Consider the following 18,367-nt stretch of genomic DNA (forward strand, 5'->3'; position numbering starts at 1 on the left):
CGTGCTGCCAAGCTCCATGGAAAAAGACAGCAAAGGGATGGATATTCAGGGATTGCCTGTACTCTCTGTGCCTGATGCAAAGAAGACACAAAGATGGAGGGGCTTCCTACTCCCCACTGCTCATGCCCTTCAATAATGCCAGGTGGGAACAAAGAGGAACCTTCCAGCAGCTGGAGCAGGGAGGCAGGTGAAGAGAAGGGATGTATTAACCAGCCTCAGCAGAGATATGGCTCACAGGAACTGGGAGGCAGAGCTAGACATCCCAGCTGCTGCACGCTGGATTTTAGAGACCACTACAGGACAGACTGGGAACAGCAATCAGGGTTGAGTAAGGCAAGTAAGGGAAAAATTTAAGATGAGCAAAGCAATGAACTACAGAAACATAGGACTATTAAGGCTGAAAGTGACCTCTAAGATCATTGAGTCCAACGTTTCACCTAGCACCTCCATGTTTACTGCTAAGCCACCTCCTTAAGTACCACATCCACATGTAACAAACACTTTCATGGATGGTGATTCTACCACTTCCTCAGGCAGCCTGTTTCAGTGCTTCATCCTTTCAGTGAATAACTTTTACCTAATATTCAATCTAAACCTGCCCAGGAACAACTTGAGGTCAGCTCTGGAACCTTAGAAGACTATCTGCACTCCATCTCTTACAAAGCACTGAGCACACTGTTGGCTTTAACCAGAGGCAAATAAGGGCAAAAATGTTTTGTTGAAGTAATTTCCCATCAATTTCGGGAACTGCATAGGAACAAAATCTTCATATTTTTCTCAATTGTTCCTTGGTATTTAGTCAACCCAAACTCTTCCTGAGCCAAGCTCCATGGGCTGTTTTTGGGTCTTAAATCATTCACTGCACAAGCCAATTCTTGGTGAAATCAATAGCTGTCTGAGTAAAAACTCTAAATCTTGTATGAATGTCAGGATTTAGCCCTGTTAATGTCCTCCCTGACTTTTCTTGCAAAATGAAACAACTGCTTGCTTCATCTGGGATCTGGACTTTGAAAACCAAGTAGGTTAGACACAGTGAAAACACACAATGAAGAGCTAGCTGGTAGTAACTGTTTCATAAAAAAAGAACTGGTTTACAGTTTTTAACTACAGAAATGACATTTTGACTGCACAGCATTTTGTGCTCTTTCAGTTTTCATTAAAGAATGAAAATAGCCTGGGATGGTTTGGCTGCTGGATGATTCTATGAACACCAGGAAACCTAATTCAAAATCTCTCAGACAAATGAAGTGTATTTTTTCCTACATCCAACATTATTTTCTTTGTTTGAAGGCTACAGAGTAGCTCTAAAACTGGTGAAACTGTATGTGGACTAGTCCAGCAGTCAGTTCAGACACCAAGTGAACATTCCTTCCCTAAAGGAGCAATAGATTCTTTACTTTAAAAGAATCAGGGCTTTGCCTACACAAAGGCTGCTTTCCTTCAACTTGAACAGCACTAAAGGAATTAAGGACCACAGATACCTTGTGTTCTACTTTAAAATAGAAGCCCAGAGTATCCCCCTGTTCTCATACAGGGAAAAAAAGTCCCTGAAAGGAGGACAAGGAGGGAGGACAGCAAGTGATAATCAGAGTGGTCTTTCCCTTTCAGACACTTAGAGGTCATGAAGAGGACAGGCTGAAAGGGCTGTAATGTTGCAAAACAATCTTCCTCTGCTCTGCTGAGATTTCATGCTTAAGAGAATATTTGACATGGCAGTATTAACTTCAGTAGTTTACAACTAGTGAATTATTTTTGTGCAGAGAAAAACCCCAGTAATACATAATTTCTATAGCTCCTGCTGAATGACAGAACCACACTGTGTTTCAGGTCACCAGAGAACATTTAGATTTGGAAAGTAGCTCCACATTAAGTATTCAACAGGAAAGAGGGTGGATTAAGACTAATTTCATCCCTAGGGCAAACTCCAGACACCTTTCAAAAAGTTATGCTTATAGGAAATGTAGCCTTTTCTTCTGACTCTAGTGCTCTAGTGACTTTTTTTTTTTTTTTGGTTGCTGCTGTTAAAAAGGAAATATACATCAGCAACAAAGACTCATTGTTGTTGTTGTTGGTTTTGCCAGAATCTATTCTCTAGTTTTTTTAAGTGACAACACTACTGAAAGATTTTGGACATTGTAATTTAAAGGACTGACAAATTTGGGAATTGCATGAAATGCTTCACTGATAGAAGCAGAGTTTGCATGTAACTACTATTAGACTAGCAGAGAATAATACCAAGGTCTTCTGTGGAGAGACAACATCCCATTTTTATTGATGCTCCTACAAGAGAGAGGTCAGACACTCACAAAGAACTCTGCCTGGAGTATGAAAGGATCCAGTGCTTTCTTGTGCAGTTCCTCTTCAGTCAGGATGTTCGAGGCGTTCTGGAGGTATTCCCGGGCTGACTGCTCCCGTGGGGACATGACATAGCCAAAGCCTTGCTCAGAGCAGCCTGGGGTGCACATATCCAGTGTGAGCGAAACATTTGAACCTCTCCTGCAAAACAGAGCAGTCCAAGTTTGCTTTCAACAGACCCATTGCTGCCAGCAATGACAGATGAACAACTTTATGAAATCACCCAGCTGGTTCTGATGGGGACATTTTGGTCACTACCTGTAAGAAAATGGGTGGTGCTTCTTGTGTGGACAAGACCAAAAGATGATTTTGTATACTGAAACATCACTGGAATAAGATCTTTGGATAAACTGCCAGCTCAACTTTAATAGAGACACAAAAAAGCCAACCAACTGCAGTGAATGATTTTTCTATCTGAAAACTGTTCTTTCCACAACTGTACATCATAAGAAAGGTAAAATAAACATTCCAACACTTTACCAGTCACATTATAAACAGATACTCTTAAGTGTAGAATTATTGTGTTAGTTAGCCACATAAACCAAAGAAGTCAAAATGCCTACCATGAATAGTTTTAAAGCACTTCTGAGCTTCTGTTAGTCTCACATATAATAGACAAAAGTAAGATTCAAAAGCTGTCAGTGAATCTATATTTGAATATCTTTAACATAATAATAAAGCCACACAATATGATGATTACTAGGTAAAAGTTTTATGCATTTACACAGTAAACCTATTTTTGATGAACCTTGACTGAAAAAAATTAGTTAGAGGATGTGTGCAGGAGTGTGCAGGAGCTATTAAAAACCATGTAGGCACTCAGGCATCACCAACTCCCAGAGAGGACAGAAGTCATCACTTGGATCACAGCCCTTTCCTGGACTCAGGATTTTGTCCAAAAGAATTTGCAGCCAGCCTCCTGCTATGATTCACAGCCATGGGGAAATGCCACCAGTGTCAGACATGGAATCTTTAGTGACACCTTTCAAAGGATTTCATCTCATCCTCCTGTGTGCTACTAAACAGCTACCACATTTCTCTCTCAAAACAGATGCATTTGACAAGGATTGCTTTTGGTTCTTTCAAGGTAGAAGAAGCTACCTACATTAATAGTTCTTCAGCATGAGGAAATGAGATTATTTCTTGTTCAGCAACATTCAGCAGTGTTTGAATTGAGCTGCTGACCACCCTTTTAATTGCATAGGTGGCTATAGAATGAGAGGGAAGTCAGAGAAAAGCAGAATGGATGCCAAGAGGCACAGGTAGGTAACACAACCCCAAACAAAAGAAAAGTGACCAATGTGTAATGTAAATGAAGTTTGTTGGAGCACAGCTCAAACCTGAAATGCTGTCTGTCTTCTCAAGGACATGTATGTTGAAAACAAGTTTATATCTTGAGTGTTCGCATTGTACCTGGTTTGAGAACGTCAAGCAATAGTTTTCATTGTCCCACTTCTAGTTATTTGACAGGTTTTTCATTGTAATTCATTATTTTAACCAATTGATTATTCCCAAACAATACTTCCCAATTCTCTTGATACAGCGCGTATCTTCCACGTAGGCTAGTAGCCATCTGAGGAGAAATGTCACATCTTTAAAGTGAAAGAAATGGAATGAAATCAGGGATAGTGAAGAACACAAGTGACTCACGTATTTCAAGCCCAATCTTGCCTATAATGAAAAACTAACAAAGCTGCAGCTTCAGGGACAAGCCCCAGAGGTTACTGTGATCTCATATAAAGGTAGACTAAAACAATAAAAGGTATAAAATTTTAGGACAATGTTATAACAAACCATAAAGGGACAATAAACATTCTAAACCTACAAGAGTACAAATCGAAAGCCTCTTCTGTAACGCTCCTTTTTACTGCATCCTGAGGAGCTTCAGAAAATCAGCACTGTATTCTTAAAATCTATGTTCTGTCCTTTGTTTTAAGCTTTAGAGATGAGAATTAACTATGGTTAGCACTCCAATTAAGCTTGAAAACTGAGAAATAAAGAAAGGTGATACTTAGCTATGCTGGGCCTCTCAGTAACTTCATTTTTATTCATAACATCCTCACTTTTGCACAATTTCTTTGCAGGAATTCTATCATCAAGACCTTTATTCTATTTTACTAAGACAACTGAAAGGACACAAACCAGAAAAATTTTCATTTAATCTTGAACCTGCCCTTTCCCAGCTTCTCTCTGAGAAGCTCCTGACATGCCTGAGAAACTCCTTTTTTCAAGCTGCCCTTATGGTTCAAGCAGTGGACATCAACTCACCCCAAAGTTTCACTACTGGGTTTATTTGAATAATTCATTTACTTCTGGACTAACTCATTTATATGAGAAATACTAAAGACTATCACTTTTTCTGTGGTGTGCTTTTGGAGAAAAGATTAGTCCTCCAGTACGAGTGACAGGGGAAAAAAAAAAAAAAAAAAATCAATGGGACCCACCTCTTTCAAAGGTAAAAGATATTACTGCTCCGTAGGGGGCTTTCATGCAATGCAGTTGGTGTCTTGATGAATGGTGAGATCACCATGATCAAACACAAACAGAAGTATTCAATGGAAAGAATTGATGCTTTAGAGCAGCACTTGTTGACAGCTGTCCAGAAACTGTGCTGTTTAACTAACATGCTTGTATTTATGACTGGACTGAAAACAGGACAGGAAATAAAGCAGGTGCTTGACTTTACAACCACATTTGAAAGTGACATTCACAAAGGCAATAGAGCTTCCTGCCAGGCACAGAACTCCCGAACCCACAAAATCTGGGAGCAGGCTTTTCCCTATTAGTCACATCTACCCTACCTTTCTTGCAAGCCCACGGATTTAACCGTCAGAGTAGCTGGGTCTGTCTCCGCTTTAATGTCCATGACGCAGTCAAAGACTGGAGTCTCTGGTACGGGGTCCAGATCTAGGAAGTCATCTTCGTTTTTATCCTCTGTCCACTCTGAGTACGTGAAGGAGGGCTGCCGGCTCACAGACTGCCGCCTGTCCTCTTGCAGCGGAAAGGGGGGCTCTGGTGGGGCTCTGAGGAGGTGCCAAAACTGGAGGAAACAAACATTTTAAAAAGTTGCTGCTTGTAGCCAGCCCTTTCATATACCTTACAGCATGGGTCTTTGGGGCAGCATTCCAGCTGTCTGTATTAGAATTGGATACTGAAGAGAACAGGAATGTTCCACAGAGGAGAGGCTTTGTGGTGGGTGTTGCAAGGATTCACATCTACCCATTCAAACCTGCTTTCAGCCACAGAGGTTTCCACAGAGCTAGCCAGGCTTAACTCAGGGATACAGTGGAAGTGGAATGTGCTTGTGACCATCATATGCAAGCCAACGTGATACCACTGTCCTTTTGTTCAGTTTGTTACCTTTCCTGGGCTTGTTTACAAAACAAAAATCCACTACAGTATTCTACAAATCATACCTCTCCCCATTTAATGGCTTTCCATCTGAAATTTACATATAGCTGTCTTAAGCTAATATAATTGAGCTGAACATCTGTAATAATCAGGCACTGTACCCCAAATTATGCATAAACCCATCATTTTTTGAAGAGGCCTCAATTTTGATGTACCTGATCCTGGGCCTTAAAATGCCTATATCAGTTTTTGGCCAGGGGCACAGACTATGTTATAATTAAATTATGTAATTTGAATATGGTATGAACATAAATAATGAATCCTGTGAAGTTTTAAGACACAACTGCAATATGAAAATTTATATTACAAATTAACAAAAGGTTTGAAATTGCATGCATCTAAAAAATTTCCTCATCATATCAGTTTGCACAGATGCTGTGATAAGACTAGATGATTTGGAAATCACATCAGTAGACTTCAAATTCCCCACACAGATTTTAGTAAAAATTTCAAGCCCACCTCTGAATTCCAGGATCTGGAACCTTAGGCCATCTTCATCCATCTAGCACAGAACTAGGAGTAGTATCACTCAGGCTAATGCCCTAATGCTAAACAAACTATACTGAATTGTCAGGCATCCTTTTGAGACTAAGAACAGGTCTTTTAAATGACCAGTTGAATTTTAAGAAGTGCCACTAAAAAGATCAGATTTCTCTTCCTAGGCTACTAAAGCACATTAAGATGTCATGCAGGACAGTGTCAATTTTAGCATTGGGAAATAAGGGCTTGGTCATAAAGGCACTCTCAAAGGAAAATTCCTTCCAGGTCTCTTCTAGGCAGTACATGGCTTAAAATAAATTTTAAGCACAGAGGTAGAGAGAGATCACTCAGCTGAGACAAAGGGGAAAATAAAGAAAGCTGTCATCGTGCAACAATCTGTTGTCCACCAGGCTGGGATTGTGGAAACCCTGCCTGGTTCAAGCACCATTTTCAATGTTCTGCCAATGACTGTGTTATTTCTTATTCTGCAAATACTGATAAAAGCAGATGTTTTCAAATTTGCAAATTGCAAAGCAGCGTGACCTCAGACATCTGAGAGAAAGGTGACAGGTAGGCAGGAAGGGACAAGGCTCATGTACTCTCTCTAAACAGTCTCTCCTTCCTAGTGTCCATGTTAGAGAGAACATGCTGGGCACGATGGACCATAGATCAGAAACTCACAGGTCACTTCTTATACTCTGTGGCCCAGCAATTTATCCAGAGAGCAGGGTGACACAGAGTGACATTTCTGTCTCTACTCTAGCTACGAAAGTCTTAGCACAGACCACAGGAAAACAAACCAGCACAAACTCACCAAAATGCAAACTGTTAAAAAAATGTTTTCTATACAAATTTTAACCAACACAAAAATGGGCCAAGTCTACTTTAATCTATAGTGGTATTCAAGTTCACTTACAAGGAGTTCACATGCAAAACTGTCCAAAGAGAGATCAGAATTTTTGGCCATGGAGAGCTTTCACTTGACTTTATCTTCTGTGCTAAGGATGGGTCAGCAATAAATGTTTTCATCCACCAAGAAATAGCTGAATATGCAAAAAATCACACCTCTGCTATTCAGACTTTCAGCCCAGAATGTTTTGCTGCAAATTTATCTGGAGCTCCTACAGTTCTTGACAATTCTTAGTTGTCTTTTTTTTATTTTTTAATTTGCAATTACAGAATTACCAAAAGTTTATTTTTTGAGGACAAAATTAATCTGGATAAATTACAGCAGCATCAAAACCCCAGAAAACTGCATAAACCTAAGTTCCTTGCCTACATCACTGATCCCAATAATGGAGGCATTAACTATAATTACTTTGCCTTGTGAATAGTTTTTGGAAATTTCATTTTCCTGACACATTAAACAGAAGATTCACTCTCCCGCCTCTGAGTGAACTTAAACATGGCTTTCAATGTGACATTACTTCCTGGCAGGGACTGTGGTCACCAAATCCCTCAGTGCCAAGGAGGTATTACCCTCTCCTTGGTACTGGGGGAGCTGCACCTTGAATACTGTCTACAAATTTAGTTCCCCCAGTTTAAGACAGATGTGGAAAAATTGGAATAGTACCAGTAGATGGTTTCAAAGGAGGTCAAGGGTCTAGAGTGCAGGAAAAAGGTGAACTAACAGTGACCTGCAACTACTTGAAGGGCAGCTCCAGAGATGCAGCCAGACATTTCTCAGTAGTATCAGCTGATACCACAAGGAGCAATGACCACAAACCTGCAGGAATTCAGCCCAGACGTGGCTGAATTTACGTTTGAGAAATTCAGATGAGACGTGAGGAAACATCTCTTTCCCAAAAGTGCCACATGGTTGTGGCACAGGCACAGAGGGAGATGACAAACCTTCCTTCCCTGAAGGTTTTCAAAACCTGAGAGAAAAATTTCATGGCTGACTTTACCAAGTGTTGGCAACAGCCCAGCTCCAAGCAGGATGTTAGACTAGCAATCTCTGCCCACCTACAGTCCCATGATTCTGGGATGTATTTTATTATGTTGTTCATCACTCCAACAGCATGTTCACACCACAGCTTGAACTTCCTGAGCTACGTGGGGTGCACCTCTGGAAGGACAGGAGGTGATGCTCTGTCTGCATGTTCAGTAGCTGCTTTCCCACTCTACAAGACCAGCACAGAGGGGCTTGAAAAGCCACATTCAGTTAGAGCTCCCTGACAAGACAGATCTCCATAGCTCTCCCATCTAGCACACAACTTTGTGCCAGTTACACAATCCATGGAGAAACACAACACACTGCTGCTCCCCAACAGCTGACAGCTAACTAGATTAATTGTAGCTGTGCCACTTAAGCTTGTTCTGCAGCTGGGGCCTTGGCCTACATCTAGCAGGATTTCAGAAGAACAGTGGCACTCTGGAACAGCTCCTTCTGCCATTGAAATCAATGGATGATGGTCCTCTTAATGGACACATCCTTTCTACTTCAGTGGAAATAGTTTGCCCATCTGTGGATGGAAAAAATAAAAACTATTTTTTATATATCATTCTACTTCAATCTACTGCAATCCCCAATTCATCAAGAAATTGAGTAAGGCTAATTCCTCTACATAAAACAAGCAGATAATTATGCAGAAACAGCCCCAAAAATGATGTTTTACAATGAACTTGGGCATAACACCAACAAATAAGACATCTTATAAAAACTCCCTGAAAAAGGGCCTGAATATAGTTTGTGCTGTATCATAACTTACCAGAGATCCTACAAATAGCAGTCCTAGAGAAGCCAAAGACAGCAGGATGTATGATACCACAACACTCCCAACTGTAGTCAGGCTCTGTAAAAAAACAGAATAGACAGTGATTCATGAAGTATTTAGGGGCACAGTACAGTGCCTGCATGCATGTTCTTGGCCAAGTGTGTATTTTTTCCCATGAAGATTTACTAATATACTCACCTGTGGAGAAGCTGCCATCAGCACCAAAAAAAAAAAGAAAGCCAGGCTTTAGAGAAGACTGAAATTGAAACCATCTCTAAGCCCCAGCATCTCAGAAGGTCTAAACCCCAGATTTCACTGTGAAGGCAAACAGGAGTTCTACTTCCTACTCTCACACTTTGGCAAAGCGGAGATCTGAATCCACAATTCAGCTTTGCAGAACTGGACCAACACTTCATTGCTACAGTCAGTGTGATTTTTAAACTGTGGTAAAGGGCTTTAAACAAAGTTTAGTACTGTTCCTGGGTCTGGGGATCCTTAAATAGAATTCAGCCACAGTGTGCTTTCTACACATTCAGTGAAACACCATCAGGTTAATTCACACCACTGGCAGTGGAACTAATTCTGATGTCTTAGTCATTTTATAGTAGTCTGTAGTTCAGCTTGTTCTCTATAGTAGGTGCAAAATTCAGTTCTAATGGCTTCAGTGAGCAAGGAATTTCACTGTTTTTCTCCTACTACTACAGCTAATGAGAAATTTGGAGTTAAGAGCTTCCATTTGCTTATTTTAACATCAGAAGATTTCTTTGCCAATACTGTTTTCAAGCGTAAATCTGCCCAATAAATAGTGCTATAATAAACAGTCCTCAAACATATGCATGAACATCTGTACAGAGTCATACTTGGGGTGTTCTTGTGGTGCATTCTATGAATCACTTTCCTCTGTGAAGGATAATGATTGCAAGTCAAAATTATACAAATCAGTGTTTTTCTGTAAGGAACAACAATTTGTTAATGACTGAGCCACTGCAAATAAGACACAGGTAACAGTATGGGAAGAGCTCTGCGTGTAATAAAGCCAAATGAAAAAGTGCTTTTTTCAAAATACCCCAGAAGAGCAGGTGACATGTAGCTCACAAACACTGAGAAAACAGAAAACAGTCTCCACTGTACTTCAGTCACAAGAAGCACAGAATTATATTTTCCATTAGCACTGCAAAGCCTCTGCTTCAAAGATTATGTACAATGTATCTAAGCATTCTGATAGCAAATATATTTCATCAGATTTTTGAAAGTAGCTGTTCACCACTTAATTAAGGCTCTGTCCACACTAGAAAAATCTGCACTGGGTATAATTACCAGTAATTTATCAGATGAATCATTCTGGTATACATGTCAGCATGTCATGGTGAGAAGCTAGGCAATTTTACTGGGGTAGCTCTGTAGATGTATTTGAATCTGTGCACCTAGTACACTTGAAATACATTTCCTGCACACAGATATGTTCTAAACACTCAACAAAAAATATTTGAGATTATGGTGTGATTTGCACCTTTTATATGGGTTGATCCATTCTTCCAGAATTTAAGCTTCTATTCATCCCAAGAAATTAAGTTCCAGCTCTCCCTTTACTGTGGGCTAAACCTTAATGAGATGACTTCTTATTGCTTTGTTTCATTTGCAATAATTTGCACATAATGAAAAATCTACTGTGCTGATCTAACGTCATAGTGAAAAATTCAGCCCAACATCTCAAAAATAAAATATTCATCTGCTTTCAGAAAACTCTTCCATCATTTCAGGACATACACATGAAAGTCACATATATTATACTTATCAGAAGAGACACAAGAAGGATGACTCAAGGCTACTGACATAACCAAATAACCAGAGAGGAGCACAGGGACTTACCTCCCCTTGATCTGAAAAAGCCTTTTTAAATGGAGTAAGCAAGTAAGAGAGCAGGTCGAAGGCATTCTGAGCTGCTGGGATGGTCCCGTAAGTGCTGTACCACAGCATCATGCCGAGAAGCTGTGCAATCAGTCAGAAAAGACGTAATTAGCATCTCTCATTATGCACACATTCATTTTCATTTCAAGACTGCATAATTAACTAATTTAGTTCGCACTGATTTAATGTTGATTATCACTTTTGCTTTAAGAAGTCAGGTATTTTCTAGGCTGTAGCTTAACAGGAATAAAAAGACTGAAGGCTCCAAGCTCAGCCACTACTAACTAGATGTGCAGCCTGAGTTATGCAGACTCCCTCCAACCCTCACTAGCAAAAGGGCTGCCCAGAATCAGCAAGTGGAGCAACAATGAAAGAGCAACAGGTTCCTCTGGCTACTGAACTTTCAGGATTACTACTTTTATATCAAAACTAGAAATTCCATCAACTTAGGATGCTATTGAAAGGCTCTTAAGGCCTCTCTCAAAGCTCTCACAAACAGCCACATTTCACATAGGTATCACTATAAATACACACACACAAACATACACACAGAGAAACTTTTAATTGAAGCCACTCAAGTCTGCTGCACATGCCACAGCTAACATAAACTACAAAAGCAATGACTTTATATTTAATACACTCACAGAGAGGTATAAGCTCACCCCCAACTATGAAGGGCACACCACATCTTTAAAGAGCACACCTCCCGCTCCACTTGTAACCAACATGGGTCTTTACCCCCATACGTAACAGCTATGGAACATGGATTTGGTGGGATATTGGTCATTTGGCAAAGGAGGCATTTGCAGGGTGGCAGGAAATGGGATGGGAGTGTGGGACATCAAAAGGCAGGGGCTGCTCTCAAGGCAAAGCTGCAGAAATGAGGACTACACCCATTCCCACTGCTACATCTACAGCGAGTGAGGAAACCTCCCAAGCCAGCACAGCCCAAAAGAAGGGTCCCAGCATTCCAAGCTATGCAAGCTGCCTTACCAGTATCTGTGAGAGGACAAACAGATACATGTTGTCTCCAGGTATTAATCCATTCCACGGGGGAGGCCAACCGAGCACTGTTGTTTTCTGGGAGGCTTTCAGGGTCTGCTCCTTCCTGCTCCGCTCTCCTTGCTGTCCTTCAGTTTCATCCACTGACTCCATACCAGCTGGACGGGAACAACCTTCACGTGAAAACGACATGTGCAGGGGATGAATGGGATGTGACCCTGCAGGCACGGCGGGGGCTGCAGGGCTATTGTTTTCCTGGAGACGATGGTTACCTTTCAGTTCCGCCTCAGCAAGCGCAGCTCAGGATTGTGAGCGTCACACTCTATTAGTGCAGATTTATTCACCTGCCTTCATCAGAAAAAAGTGAGTGTGGGTGGATAAATTATTTTCCCTTTCTTTCCGGAGGTGCGGATTCTGGGCTTTGTTGTTAACAAATTCTCATTTACATTGCTGCACTTTTTCATTTTTACTTTTTAAAAAAAGCTACCTGTGCTATTGCCTAGCTACACACTTCCCAGCTACATGATGGCAGAGAACCCATTTTGCCCCTTCCTGTCTCAATTTCTCTACTTCTTTTATTTGTCTGCTTTGTCTAATCCGATTATAGATTTCTGAGGTAGAAACTGCTTCATCTTATGTGTCTGAACAGTGCTTGGGGACTCTGGGTTTTGGCTGAGTGTCCTAAGGCACTAATAAAATAGACTTTATTCCAATAACCTACTTCTTGGATGAATTCATACTCAAGAGCTATTTAATAATGTTGCAGTGCTGTTCTGTTCAGTGGAAATAAGCACTGGTGTGACTATTCCCTCAGCAACAGTATTTTGAATAGAGTCTGTGTAGATATAAATTCATTTACAAGTGAGGAGTCAAAGATCAGAATCATTGGGTGTAAACTAACTTACATCTTTGGACATGAGGAATGTCCCAAGGCTGCCCTGTGTACAACTCTGTAGACTTAAGCCTAAACCAGCCTCCTGTGTCCCAAGGAAAGGCCCCACCACTGGCCCTCACCGGGTTTGTCAAGGTCAGGTTTCTACAAAACCTCTCAGCAACCATTTCTCTAAATGGCTCACACTTGTAACTCTAAGTCAGATAAGCACTCATTAACTAGCCACAGCTCTAATTATAGAATGAAATATATCATTGTATCAGCTGAGGGTCTGTCCAGAATAAGAATTCATCTTTTAATGCTGGTTTGGTTTTTTTTTTGGTACTAGACATCACAGGAAGCCTACCTCTCAGTCCTTAAAGCTGAAAAGCTTCAAGCTTCTAAACTGCTTCATGTCTCAATAGATTTGAACAAGAATAGAGAGGAAAATACTTGTTAATGATTGCCAATTTTTCCTGCTATTTTTGTGAGATGTTTATGTTCTGTGTTTTAAAACCAGAATTTGAAATTTAGCAGGGACAGAATCTTTGTGTCAGAAACTATTTTTGTTACCTTTGCAGGGAGACATGCACCTGTGGCCGAGATCGAAAGCTTCAAAAATATCTACTTTCTTGTAGTTTATTATTGTTTGCTCCTAAAGTCTCTAACTTTCCATTTTCACTAAACATAGTTTAAGTTCTACTTTTCCTTTATCTACATTAAATAATGTACCTCTGTTCCTAAGAATGGTTAATGAACATATTTACTATTTTTCAGGTTCTGATGATTTCCTGGCATACTCCTCCCCAAATCTCAAGATAAAATATACACACTGCAAAACTAAAACAACATTGGGAAGACAACCAGACCAAGGAATGCAAGGAGCCAAGGAATGCAGATTTCATGCTCAGCTTTCAGCTGGTTTTCATAAATCATAATATTTCATATTTCAGAACATTTTTTTAAACTGACTAAAGGTGCTGCCTTAAGTAGCACATAAACAACATTTCTTTGTCTCATGTTTATAGCAGCCTGAGATTTTACAAGGTCATTTCTGGTTGGAAACAAAACCCTGACTATAATACAAGGACATGAAGGCCACTTGACTGCATCTTTTACAACAAAGATGTCAAAGTTAGGGCACTCTGTAACCATGGGGATCTGTGCCTCTCCACAGCCTAGAAGTCCAACTCCTGGAATTCCAGCGTTGTCTAGTAACACCCATACAACTGTAGGGGTCACATTCTCCTTCTTACAACTGCCCTTTATGAAGGACAATTGACCACTCTTACTTTCAGTTATTTTCACTGCATAAGGTAGAGAGAGAGACCTGGCCTGTGGACCTGGCAACAGGACTCCAGCTCTGCAGAACTGACACTTTTATCAAGAGGTATTTTCACTAGGACAACAGAAGGCAAAAGGTGTAAGAACTAAAATAATGGAGACCTGGTTGAATCCATACATACAAATAAAGATATACATGCCTTGGATATACAAAGAGAAGTTCTAGTATTAACTTAAGTCCATTCAAAAACTTTCTCCTATAAATCCCAAAAGATTAGATTCTAACAAATATAATGATGTCCACCTCAGGTTCTGTATTGATTTAACTATGCCAGCTTTAAACAATACTTCAATTAGCACTCACACATCATCTTGCAACCCTATACTCCTGTATGGTTTGCCCTAATGGGACCAGGATTCTTTCAGTTGCAGACGAGGTAATGAGTGAAACACCAGTGAAGCTTTCTTGTTCAAGGGGAGTGTGAAGGTCTTGAGAGAGCTGGCAGGGATCACTGCCTGCAGGAACCAACAGAGCCTCTTCCCTGCTCGTGATTTGACTGACAGTGAAATGTAGTATCCATGTGAGAGCTTCCTCATTTCCTGCATCACAGAGATGAGGATTCAAGTTCCATGAGTACTTCTGCTTTGGCTCAAGACTACACTTGCTAGGAAAAAAAAAAAAAAAAAAAAGCCTTTGGCAGAAGCATTAAAAGGTCTCTGACATCTGTAGCAGCCATATGGCTTGTGAAAACAAGTTGAAATTTCAAAACAGCACCATAAACTTAAACTCATCCTTGCTGTTCAGTGAAAAGCACTTTCTAGATCATGCCAGGGATCCATTCATCCTGCATTCTTTCCTTAAACAGTGCCACCTAAACAAGCTGCCAAAAATACAAGGCACACCACTACATATTATCATAATATGGAATAATTTATATAGGGAAATATCTTTCTTCACTCAGGAGGTAAAAGCTGGCTTTTGTAACTCTGGCAACGCCCATTTTAACCCCCCTGTATCTCTCTTTTTTTTTTCCTGACTTCATATGTGGGTACATAACAGGCAGAAGAATGAAAAACACCTTTCTAACTCTCAGAAAAACAAGGCTTAGAGTACTAGTCTTAGCTGAAATACTAAAAGGCACTGTAGCAATAACAAGCAAGTCAACAAAGTCTTACAGTAACAAACATGCCATGATCCCATCAAATCCTGCTGTGGGTGAAGCATTAGCAGCTCTGTAACTCAACTGAATCATACTTAAAGCCTTCAGAGAAAAACAAAACAGAAAACAACCCCTCAGAACCGCACATCCTGGCTGCATTTCCTAATGAAGTTAACATTTTAAAAGGAACTTGTACACGGGTGCTAATGCTCAAGGAATTGGCACCGTTCCATTGGCAGACTTAATTTATCAACGTATTTTTGAGAGAAAGACTCGTTCCTCAGCAAAACTGTTTTTATAACAGAAAGAAAACACCCCAACAAGGAAAAGACAGTACTCGTACAGTTTTAAACATTTATGTACATCCATCACACTGTCCCTGGGGGAATGATGCTTCTGCATTGGATAGTATTGCCTCTTTACTGGGAAATACAAATTATGTTAATGGTGGGTTGTGGGTTTTACCTTCCAAGACACACGAGACAGGAGGGGAAAAGGGGCCTCACCTGTTCTGCCAAGTCTCGAGCTGCTGCAGCCAACACACCTCAGCAGCTGGGCTGCATTGCCCCTAATTCTTTTAGGTGTATTGAGGTACATTTCACTCTGAACCTGTCCACATCTTCACGATGGCCACATCTGGTGAGAATTTGTAGGAAGGGACCACAGAGTGGAAGCACAACAAACTATGAGGTATGCCAGCAATACCTCACATCCATCAGGATTACCAGCATTTCAGACCAGAGTCATAGGTCTATTTATGGCTTCTGCATCCTCAGATGTCCAAATGCAACTTCCTACTGAAATCTCTGCCTCTGATTTCCGTCTAGCTGCTAGGGAGAACTGCTATTGATGAAACAACAGTAGGTGAAAGTACACTATTGAGATGGGTCTCAGTCCACTGTTGAAAAGAGTTTTAACACACACCCCAACTGCACACACAGGGCACAGCCCTTGGCGTCGTAGTTCACAGATCTGGCCAAGACCTTGTTAAATATACACATTATAAGGCATCCTGATTGCAGGCAAGGCCAGGTGCTGGAAAGACACATCAAACCTGAACGAGCTACCTCAGAGGGCACATGAACAAGAAGCAGCTTGCGCTGGAGGGTAAAAAGCTTATCTATCCAGAAAACAGAGCTTTAGGAGAAGGGTATTGGCTAAGAAAATCTCATTTTGGTTGCCACTGCAGCATGATAAAGATGGAAAGTGAATAATTAGCTTTCTTTTGCACTGTGGTGGTATGGGAAGAAGTGGGTAAGAGGAAGGGGACCTCTCCTACTTGCATGGCAAACACAACTTGTGTACTGACATTCTTCACTCTGCAGGAATCCAACTAGTGGGTCACTATTTTTTAACTCTAAAAGTTCTATTAAACTTCTTTATGAACAGCAACCTAATTTATTAAGCAGTAAACATGACATCATTACTGTTTATAGACAGATAAAAATCACCACCAAAGAACGTCTGCTTCTTCTTCTTGATTCTGTCTGCATTCCTGACTCATCTGATAAGTTATGCTGAAAATTTAAAGATATAATAATATGTGTTGAAAACTGGGGATACTAGCTCCCCCATTATTCTTTTTTTTTTCTTAGCCTTTCTGATCATGACAACTGCTACTCTGCTTGATTCTTGATCTGCTTTGTTTACAAGAGTTCAATACATTTAAGATTTCCAAATGGCTGAGTAAAATGCTGCTCAGGAGGAGAACATCCAGGCCCCAAAAGTATTCAGATTAAAAACTGCAAAGAAAAACTTCCCCAGATGTACCCCACAGCTACCTACTACTGGCTGACTGGAGATAGAGGGGATTTACAGCAATGCAATCTCCTCAGTACTTCCAATTCCATTCTGGATAAAGTCCAAGTTTTAGGTGCCAAGAGCTTGTGGTAGGTAGATCTTGCATTTGTAATGCAAAACTACATTGAGAGCTGCTTCAGAAAGTATAAGACAGTTTAATTCAAACACAAGGAACAAGCCAGGCAGACCCATGGATCCTACTACCTTTACCACTAAATAATGCAAGGCACCAAAGCAACCCTGAATTCCCTTTGGTATCTAACTGGAAGCCAGTTAGGTCCATCCCGTGGTCCTTTGTAGGACTGCAAGCTTCAAACTCCCCTCTGCAACAGAACTCATGAAGAAATAAGTCTGACACACCAAGTTAAGTGAGAGGTCCAAGAAACTGGAACTATTCTCTCTGACCCATTACAGAGGAATGGAAGACTCTTCACCAAGAGTGAGCCTCCACAGCAGCAACACAGTGTTACTGAATCTGAGATGAATTCCAGCTTACAATTTCTAATGCTTTTAGTTTGCAGTAAATATATCTACCCTGGACTGTAAGAACAAGCTGAGCCAGGCTGCAGGTATTCATAGCTGTGTGGGGAACAAATGAAATTTCTAACATTCAAGGACTCTATTTCAGAAAGCTGAGTATTTTTGTTAAAAAGATCACACTGAAAATATTTGTATTTCATTCACGCCAATTCATGGGTTGATATGCCCATCAAGGGAACTCAGCTGCTCAACAGCTCTCCAGTGACACTGTTTCAGGCTCTCTGAAGATCCAAGAGAACACCACCCCACAGCTTGCTTTTTCTGTGAGTGTGGTTGGGGAAATTCAGTGTCTATGATGCATATCACAGCTTTAAAATAGAGCTTTTGTAAGTACCATCACTGATATAAAATATCTACCTGTTGTTGCTTAGTCTATACAGAAAAAACTACTTCAGTCCTCCGTTCTGAACGACAAACACAGAATTGGTAATAAAACACCGAACTTTTTCATCATTACCAAACTGCTTAGGTAGGCACTGCAATGGCCCCTCCCTAACAGTGAGAGGGTTAATTTATCCTTGTGTGACAGAAGATAACCCACAATTATCAACTTTCCTTAGGGTTTATTTGTCCATTGGAAGCAGGTAGCATGGGGAAAGCCAGAAGCCTCCTTCTGAGGAAGGCAAGTTCTTTGTGGAGTTCTTTGACAGTGCAGAGGAAAAGGGGTATCACCTACTTGTCTGGAAAAGTACTGTACACTTGCACTTTCCAGGTTCAGCTGGTGGAGTCTGGCTGCTGCTTATGCCAAACTCCAATTACCAAAAGGGAAAGACACATCAAGAGAGACAGAAAGGAACAGAGGAAAGTCATGCAGAAAATCTGTGAGCAAACCAAGCAGA

The 18,367-nt window shown here is 40.7% G+C and overlaps 1 protein-coding gene across 2 annotated transcripts in view; it reads right to left on the reverse strand.

Moving 5' to 3' along the window:
- Window positions 1–18,367, reverse strand: part of PTPN5 (protein tyrosine phosphatase non-receptor type 5) — a 77,289-nt gene that overhangs the window by 21,172 nt on the left and 37,750 nt on the right. For both annotated transcript variants that reach the window (XM_030240197.2, XM_030240194.2), the window contains exons 3-7: window positions 11,865–12,046; window positions 10,833–10,952; window positions 8,958–9,041; window positions 5,157–5,395; window positions 2,307–2,496 (exon numbers count right to left, since the gene is read on the reverse strand). In XM_030240197.2, the coding sequence (XP_030096057.1) occupies window positions 2,307–2,496; window positions 5,157–5,395; window positions 8,958–9,041; window positions 10,833–10,952; window positions 11,865–12,046 (815 nt within the window). The remainder of the gene's footprint in view (window positions 1–2,306; window positions 2,497–5,156; window positions 5,396–8,957; window positions 9,042–10,832; window positions 10,953–11,864; window positions 12,047–18,367) is intronic.

This window comes from Serinus canaria, chromosome 5 (genome assembly GCF_022539315.1).
Source record: "Serinus canaria isolate serCan28SL12 chromosome 5, serCan2020, whole genome shotgun sequence".
NCBI classification, from domain to species: Eukaryota; Metazoa; Chordata; class Aves; order Passeriformes; family Fringillidae; genus Serinus; species Serinus canaria.